General features: G+C 37.1%; 1 protein-coding gene across 1 annotated transcript in view; it reads right to left on the bottom strand.

Annotated features, from left to right (window-relative positions):
- LOC107600744 (furin-like) overlaps positions 1 to 7,032 on the bottom strand; it is a 125,239-nt gene extending 118,207 nt beyond the window's left edge. Inside the window, exons 1-2 of the mRNA XM_016292701.1 lie at positions 6,607 to 7,032; positions 3,025 to 3,349 (exon numbers count right to left, since the gene is read on the bottom strand). Of these exons, the coding sequence (XP_016148187.1) occupies positions 3,025 to 3,201 (177 nt within the window). The 5' untranslated portion in view covers positions 3,202 to 3,349; positions 6,607 to 7,032. The remainder of the gene's footprint in view (positions 1 to 3,024; positions 3,350 to 6,606) is intronic.
- Between the last annotated feature and the right edge of the window lie 2,733 nt (positions 7,033 to 9,765).

Below are 9,765 nucleotides of genomic sequence, written 5' to 3'. Positions count from 1 at the left end.
GAATGTTATATACACAACATTCCCAATCATAGTTATTAATGTTGTGCACTGCTGTTTGAGCTGCGTGCGCTGAGCTAAAGATGATCACCGGTAAACTGAAGCGCTCTTTTAACTTAACCAAACGCATTCTATATGAGATAAATCAGATATACAATCAAATAAACACAATATTACAACGTACAATTGCACAAAAGGCTGCAAACGAACAGCGCACATCTGAAGTGTCTCTGAAGGAAATAATGCATTATTTATCGGCTTTAAGATATCGGCCAAATTTTCTTATCAGGCCGATACCGATAACAGAAAAAAAATCAGCATTTATCGGCCGATACCGATATGGTGGCCGATATATCGTGCATCCCTAGTTTTATGCAAATCTATTGCCTTTAGAAATATTACTGACTATGATATTCTGGTCTCTAGCTGGCGAAGACTTCCTTCAGTGCAAGTCTTTGGGAATTTCGTTTCATTGTTCGCTCAGAAAAGTAACAGCACACAAAGCCGCATTATTCGAGGTATCGTTCATGTGCATAACAAGCGTTACATCCTAAAGTTTAATGCCTTTTTAATAGAGGTTTGCCTTTGGTACCACTAAAAACGGTACTAAAATCATGCTCAAGATTAAATTGACAACTTTTTAACTTGCTTTCCAAGTTCACCTATGACTTAAATGTTGCCACGCTCGAGAGCACATCAACGACTTATTCATGCCTCTCATTACATCACCTAAGAAAAACAGGAGAGTAAAGGAAAAACTATTTTAAAAAAAGCATCTATAACTGCACAAGAAAAAGAGGAGGTTAGTAAAATCTGAAGCTTTTCTCAGTCTGCAGAAGAAATCCTCCACTTGGAACACAAATGAGACATGTTAAAAACGTTAAGCCCCTGGCACTGGTGTAAGCAAACCATACGCTTTTCAAACTCGGCCAGCAGCGCTGTCAGCATGTCTCATCACACAATGTGGGTCTGGGGCTCAGCCAGGTGTGATTTCTGTACGGCAAGAGTTGCAGTGAGAAAACCACGCTTCAATCTTATTACAAAAGATCACAGGTGATTTACAGTGATCCATAGCAGCTCGACAGTCCAACAAAACATTCTCGGTTTCAAGCTCAAATGCATCTTGTGGCTTCAAGTTTCTTCCCCTACTTACGACTGTGAGCAGCAACAGTTTTGAAAGCTCACGGCATCAAACTACAAAATAGAATTACAATGCAAATGAAATTTAAATGTTTAGTTCTTAAACATGGATTAAAGGGGTCTGGTAAAGTGCCAAGAAATTATGCAGACTATTAATTAACCCCCATCAGAAATGGACTTAAAAATAGAAGTTCTATGATGTTCTAGCACAAGGGACTTTTAACACATTTATGGACACGTTTAGCATTTTAATAATAATAATAATAATCCCATGATGCACCACTTGTCATTTGGCTGGTCCTACAAAACCAATGCCAGCTTTGCCAATGATAAAAGCAGAAACATGTCTGTCGTAATGAACTTTGGTCAGCTGTGAAACCATCAGTCAGTGACACGAGTCGTCATGAATAAGCCATGAACCTGAGCACAGAAGCTGCTTTTTAAAAATCGTGCACACGCACTGCCTCCAAACACTAAAAATGGCAGCGCTATTAGTTCATCTCTCAAGAGATACAGGACTGTATGCCAGCGTAGACCCCGAGGCATTCATTTTCAGCAATTACTAACTGCAGAATATTCAGTGCTCCCTACAAAGCGTGCAGGGATCCATTCATCACCTGGCTTTACAGTACCATCTGGACACTGGGCTGTTTGTCTTTTAAAGTGAACCCATTACTGGAAGGACAGGCTGTAATATACATCTAAATTAATCATCTAACCTAATGAATCAACTTATATAATGTGCTTTCAATTACATATGGGGATTGAAAAATCTGATTAGCGTTCAAAAGTAAGAAGTTGTGAAACAGTCTAATCGGAACAAAACCTAAACTCTGCATGTGTTAAAAAAAAGCGTACAGTGGTCAGGAAGTGAGGTCGCGGCTCATTCTGCTCAAGCTTACAAGCTGAGAATATCAAATGACAACCGGAGAACGAGGAAGATGTTTTATGCATTCCATCAGAGAGAGCCAGAGCATTCAGACGTAACATGCAGGAAATGTTCAAAATGCATGAATTTCCTGAGAATGAGGAAATGAGAGGAAGAAAAGGACAAATCTGCATCTTTAATAATTAGAATATCATTGTGCAGTGGCACATTTTGAGATCTTTGCTTTAAAAGTTCACTTCAGAGTCATGTGGACGTGTTTGGGACTGACAACCATATTTACTAACAGTACTGCTAACAAATGTTCATGTTAATAGAACAGCTAACAGAAGCAACGCAAAGAAACATCTTATTTTAATTGAATAACTAAAGGCAGATCTATCGTCTATTGAGAGTTAATCTTAATGACACGTTAATCTGTCAAATCTTACTTTAACTGACCACAGCTTCATAAATCCTCCCAAAGAATAAACTGTGTAAACATAAACTGTACTTAACACACTAAATCATGACTGATAATAACCCTGAATTCAGCCTAAGGTGGTAGATCTCATGACTAATAAAAAATGTCCGGGTCATTTGTTCCCAAAATTAAAAGAAAAGAAGAAAAACATTTTTAATAAATAATAATAATACAATTATTTAATAATTTCACTTTTTTTTTAAATGAAGGCTGTTACCAGAACATGAAATTTTATACATGGTGATATTATTATTTTGTTTATTTATTTTAATTAAATATATATATATATATAAATGAATAAAAAATAAAGTAATATCACAGTGCAAATAAACCTTAAATGGAACTAAAACTATTTTCTTTATGAATTTTTCTTTTGATTTTGAGGTGAACCATTACCCACTATTCTTACTAGAACTAGTCTACGCTGGCAAAAGGCATCTCATGCAGCCAACAACTTTCATTTTGAATGTAAAAGAATGGGCAACCCAAGAGAGCTTTCCAAACATACAAGAATTACTTGTCTGAACAGAAGACTCACCTTCCCGTGGTTTACAAAACCATGCTTTCTAGCGATCCGGTTGGCTTCCTGCTCTCCCCCTGTGATGTGGACGGCCCATGTGTTGGTGTAAACCTTCTGTCCAACGGATGGCTGTGGCCCAGAGGTCACGAGAATAAGTAGTGTTCCGAGCGTCAATGAGACAAGCCTGAGATCCATCAGACACAATGGAGGGAACCAAGGCAGGAGTTCCTGATGTCACCAAGTCCTTCAGCACAGTGGCCCTCTGCTATATCCGTGCTTCCCTGGGCACATGTAGAGACAGAGCCGAGGAAGAGAGATGGACTCGGAACAGTTCAGGAATCACCTGGGGAGGGAAGTAGATGGAAGATTGCAGAATGAGTCATCCGAGTCGCTGGTACAATTGAGGATATGGCTCACAGATGAGTTTTAATACCGCTGAATTGACTAACTGGTTAAAAATTAACAGCACACCCAAACAAACAAAGATTCATTTTGCTGGTGAGAGCTAAATGCAGGGGTTTGATTCCAATCAGTTACAGAACCTTAGTCATATTTTATTTGACGCAAATGTAAAAGAGGCTAGGAGTAGGGCCCTATGATTTCCGCAATGCAGAAAACACAGATGGAATTGCGGAATCCAGTCATAAAAAACGGAATTTACTGTATAACGCGGAATGTCACGGGATTTGCCAAGTTTTTGATGAATAAATCAAAAGTAGGTCAGTACACTTAAATCAAAACACAAAAAAAGTCATCAACTTCCATGTTCAGTTACGACAGACTGTCATTTCTTTGCAAAACCATCCCATCGCTTCTTCTCTCTTATGACTTAGCAAACGATGATGCAAGACTCTTGTTGACTTGAGGCTCAACTTGCCATAAACCTAAGCCATTGAATAAGTAATAAAGCAGCGTACTCAATTTACCCTCTGCTTCGTCCATTCATTTAACTGAAGGTAGAGAAAAATATACTTTTTTCCCCGGAAACCACTTTCATTGACTGTTGAGATGAGTTGGCTTGCAATTTATTTGATCTTATAAAAGAAGAAAAAAATAAAACCTTTCTTGTCCTGAACAAGTCTGGATCACCTCAGCAGAACTAGGCTATCTGATGATTCAATGCACGTACTATAGGTGGAGCGATTCATGCCGAGTCCGGTTGACCGGTCCACACCCTTAATGGCCTCTTTCATAATCACATAAATGCTGGTTACACGGTCTCATTGGATAAAATGAGTGCTTTGTGTAAACAAAGGCAATTGAAATGATGTCTCACGATCTGATAAAACAACCCATCTTCTGCTCACATTTGCATTCGGTTTCACATAAAGGCCAAAAACAAAACTGCTGGCATTTCCTTTCAGGACAGAGCTATTATTCTATTATTCCTCATGACAAATGTTGTGCTCATTGCTGTGTTGGTTTAAATGACATGTCCTTTTTTACATGCTCTTTGATTCTCAAATTTCATTATCCCCATAACAATGTCAAAAGAATGCTGTCAGATGTGTTAAACTGAACTTCTTTGAAACCCAGAATCAGACACACTACCTGTTATACCAGAAATTTACCATCAGGAAAGAAAATATACATATTCTGAAACATAGATAGGATTTCACACAAATAACTCAGTACGAGTTCATTAAACTCAATATGCTGCATAAAACAGTATGTATGTACATGCATGTACCTAAAAGTCAAGTTTTAACCTAATTCTTGTTGTTTTTATTGAAAGTATACATGTATAAGGAAATCGCCCAGCATTTTATGTTTCAGATTTGAAAACACAACAATAAAAATAAAAAAACAATGACAGAATTCCGGCTACATAAAGCCTGTAAATGTATTACGTCTAGTACACTAATTCAGCTTTACTGTAAAGCAAACAGCTTACAGCAGTTTTTGATCCCCACAAATCAGTAAACACCGTTTATGAGAACACTGAAATATTATGACAAAGCTTTGACAACTGAGCCAATTTACCTCGTAAGACCAAAGTACTACACATGCATAAACAAAATTAGACTGTACATATTCCAAGACCATCATTTTCACAAAGTATTTCACAAACATTAAAACTACACTTCTTTTGCAAAAACAAATTTAAAAATAATAATAAAATAAATAAATGTTTAACATTCACAGAAAAACATGAAACTAAAACGGTTTACATGCAAGTTAACATGCACAGCGATTTATAATAACTTAGTAATAGACTACAGGTCACTTAACCCCCAACACAATGTTTTTATCAGGTCAAGATAAGAAAAAAAACACGATACTCACTTGAGCAATGCACGAGTGTCTAACCCAGATTAAGTAGGCTAAGCACTAAGCAAGAAGTGCGTAACTTTACTGACAGCAATTTAAAGCTGTGCCAGCCCTGATTTCAAAGTACACCCCCTCATGACATCACAGCATGGTTAACACTTAACAGGGAGAGGAAACCAGCACAGAGATGTTTGATGGTAATTGTCCACCACTTGGAAAAAAAACTCAAGGCAGGATGCAAAATGTGGGACTTTTAGATTCATACAAGTCTGCTTTATCTGAAAATGTTGAACGGAACCTAAATTTTATTAGTCTGCTTTATATATGCAAGCCATTCTTGATTTCAAAACACAAGCGAATGCTTGTTCCAAAGAAGAGATAAACTTTGTTTCCTGGCAAGCATTACACTTGGATTGGTAATGGCTGAAACATTAGTCTCATGGGGAAAAAGAACGAAAACATGATCAATTTAACTACTTTGAGGGTAAGAAAAACACCAGAAAAAAAAGTGGAAAAAAAAACATTAACTTTGACATGGGGATCCATGCACTTCATGCATTACATTAATAACAATACTTTTAATAAATGTATAAAATAATGTTGAACGCTGAGAACAAAACAGAGCATACACGGATAATAGACGACACTTAAAAAAACTATGCTTCTCACAGAACTAACTTGGAGGCATTTTTGTGATAACTTTTTTTAATCAGTATCAAAGTTATTTTTTTCTCATATGTGCAAGAAAACAAGCGTTTAAAATGATATGACAATATATATATATATTTTTTTTTTTTAAAGCGTGCAAATTTGTGTTCACACTAGCAGGGTAACCACAGATGGGAGGAAGGTTAACAATCAGAATGTTCACTTAAAAATGTTCAATATCTATTATTTTTATATATATTATATTTAGCTTTACTGAGAATTGTTTTGCTTGGAAAACATGTTTATGCTGTCTGTCTTGAAACGTAATTTAATTCAAATGGATAGCAGTAGGTTTCATATTTTGTTATTAATTTTAAGTGTCCAAAAACCTTTAGGGGAACACATTACACAACATACGATTGTTTCTGCATTTCTTGTGCTTTAACTTAACAACTGTTCACCCATGTGTCTTTTTAAATAAATCTATTCAATAGAATAAGATAATGTTATCAGAGGAAGATAAGTCTTCAAAGAGGTAGTCATAATGCAGTCTTATGTGGTTCGCATAAGTTTGTAGACAAACGTTACTATTAGCACGGAACAACTCATAAGCCATTTCACCTCAAGACACAACAATCCTCACAGTACTTCATAAGTAACGTTACTACATTAATTTCTTACCTCCACAGCATCAGCTTCTAATCTTCCGTTTCCTTGGATACACCGTAAATCCACTAAACCCGTCCACAGACACGACGGAAAGTCCTCCGTGTTTGACTGACCCCAAAACAAAGCTAAACTCAAGACACCGACGAAGTAGTGTTGTCAAGAGGACAGACTCAAGTGTCCTGACGCACTGGACTGTCCTAAAGTCCTCGCGCACTCATCTGCTGTACAACAGGGAAACTTTGCGATAGGTTTGCTTGCTCTGTCGCACGTAACGCAACGCTAAGGCATCACTGAGACCCGGTTCGTCTGAGCCACCATTGGACCGATACGCCAACATAGTTACGGACGCATGCTAGAACGTTTCAAAACGGCAAAATCAAGTAAACAAACAAACAATTAATAAAAAAATATACCCCTCTATCCAGGGACTGGATTGAAGAGGCGGTCTTCGCACTGCTTCTCAGGAAATACGTCACAGATCTACGCAATGAGATGCGACGCGGTGTCACGCGGTGTTTGATTTGCTTGCGCCATCTGCTGGACGCACGTGCGCAGTTTACTTCAAAAACACGAGTTGTTTTTTTAAAAGATTAGTAAAGAAAAATAGGAAACAAATATAATCCACCGAGATACAAAATGCTTACAATATAAATATCGTAAGGGTGTCATTTTTATTACTTTATTACAAGCTTGCAGGTTTGTGTCTATTCAAATTAAAAGTTAACTTTCATATTTTTAACTTTCATATTTTTTTTAGGGAAAATTAAGCACCTGGATATGTAAAGCATACTAGATATACATGATCTGTCAGTTTGACATAAAATACAATTATTGTACTCAAAAAAGCTCATTAAGAACTTTACTTGAAGTATTGACATGATTATCGTATGCATTTTTTCCACTTCATATTTTCCTTTTAGAGCTTCTCCAGGAGCCTTACAGACGGTTAAATAAATAAATAAAATCGAAATATTTTGCAAAGTGCTACAGTGAAACGTAACATATAAACTTTGTTTTGTGTGCATGTACACTACACTGTTGTTGTATTCTGTATTATGCATTTTTACGCTAACTTTAGCAACCCAAAAAAAATAAATCGTATAATCGTTGGATTTTATGTTCGCACAGTAGCCTGCGTTGCATCTGATCATTCTTCTTTATTTTATCATAAACGTGATCATGAAACTCTCTTGCGTATTTTAGAAAATTTAAATATGTTAATTTGAATATTAAACGCAACAGCAGTCTTACCACTCCTCTAGTAGTACGATGAAGCAAAGCACTCTTCAAGTTGGAATGCAAATTAGGCGAGTGAGTGCGTCCTCTCTCGAGCGCCCATCAATTAGATTGAGAGCATCTACCCACAGCTGACTTAATGATCCAGCTAATGAAGCTCCTGAAGCCCAAACTCATTATGGTCACGTCAAGCGGGATCACGTTTCAAAGCGTTTATTTCATTTCATATTTCCCAGCTTGCTTGCCATTATGGTAATATTTAAGCATCGGTGGTTTGATGGCCAAAGGTCAAGCTATATGTTTTATTTGTCAGTAGTCTTTGTGAAAGGCAATGTAATGGACTGACAACTCATTATGTAGACGGACAGTTTGTTAGCGAACTGTATTTCATTATGAATGCATTAGAAACTTTTTGAAAAGCTTTTGCCCCTTAACCCAAAAGCTACAGTTGTCTCTGCAGTCATGGAAGGATTAGATTTGTTTGCAAAAGTCTTGGACGTAAACACAAAATGGATGCAGCATCACATGGTCTACAGAATCATTTAGAATCTGGTTTATTTGTGCATTACTGAAGTGTCTGATTAATCTGTGTATACAGAACCATGCAAGAGATGGTGGAGACTTTAATATAGGTGGCATGGATAGTGTGCGTATTAAGATGCATTTGAACTTCTGTATTCATTGGTTCAAAGTAGTTCTTTGTACCTTCTTGTGTGCCCTCCACTGTTTTTTTTTTTTCATTTAAAGGCAACAAGCCCAAAATCTTTTACATACAGTATAAAGTTAATTGCCTAAACAATGTTGTCCAAACACTGCTTGGTATCTGTTTTATTGGGGAAATGTATTTAGTGTACTTAAAGGAATAGTTCACCCAAAATGGAAAATTTACTTGAGTTTGTTTCTTCATCGGAGCAGATTTGGAGAAATTCAGCATTAGGCTACATCACTTGCTCACCAATGGATTCTCTGCAGTGAATGGGTGCCGTCAGAATGAGACTCCAAACAGCTGATAAAAACATCACAATAATCCACACCACGCCAGTCCATCAATTAATGTCTTAAAGGGCACCTGTTATGCCCCTTTTTACAATGTAATAGGGCTGTGCAATTAATCACATGCCATTGTCAAGCGCATCTCGTCAGTAAAGCCGGTTTACATTAATTGCACAGCCCTAATATGTAATAAGTCTCAGGTGTCCCCAGAATGTGTCTGTGAAGTTTCAGCTCAAAATACCCCACAGATGATTTATTATATTTATTATTATTATTATTATTATAAACTTCAGATAGACGGTTTTCTGAGCGCAAACATCCGTAGCACGCGTATAGAAAGTGGCTGCAGACAGCATGTGAGTACTTAGTTCTCTTTCACACATGAGTTTATGTTAAAAACACATAAGTTACAAAAACACAGTCGGTTATGTGAAGGTAAACATCTGGGAAAGAAATCGCATGTTTATATTAGATCTGTGTATTAAGTGACATCAGCATAATATACATTACCTATACTGCTGTCTATGCTATTAATATGACCCAAAGAATAAAATGAAAGCAGAGAATCACTTACTGCTCTGGACTGAATAACGTCTATAGTCGTAAGAAGACATTTCTTACTTGAATGCTGCTTTTAAATGCTCTAGCGGGAAGTTAAACATTATGTGTCTATCAACAATCGTGGGTGGGGCTGGTAAATTGTGATTTACACTTTACGGATTCTGTGATCGACTTAATGATATATGGAGATTGTTTTTTAAAAATGAGCGCTTTTTATCAGTATAGTTGTAACGGGGCTGACGAGACGTGAGACGTGTGGATCCATCTGCAAGCTTTTATTCAAGAGACGTGATATAACAGGCAGGGTCGAACACTGGCAAACAGGTATATGGCGGGCAAAAACACAAGAATAGTCCTAGGGCTAGCGTAGGTCACCGATCG

The sequence above is a fragment of the Sinocyclocheilus grahami genome, unplaced genomic scaffold (assembly GCF_001515645.1).
Source record: "Sinocyclocheilus grahami isolate Dianchi unplaced genomic scaffold, SAMN03320097.WGS_v1.1 scaffold290.1, whole genome shotgun sequence".
Classification (NCBI taxonomy): domain Eukaryota; kingdom Metazoa; phylum Chordata; class Actinopteri; order Cypriniformes; family Cyprinidae; genus Sinocyclocheilus; species Sinocyclocheilus grahami.
The sequence above is the reverse complement of the archived record's forward strand: the minus strand, read 5'-3'. Positions and strand labels throughout refer to the sequence as shown.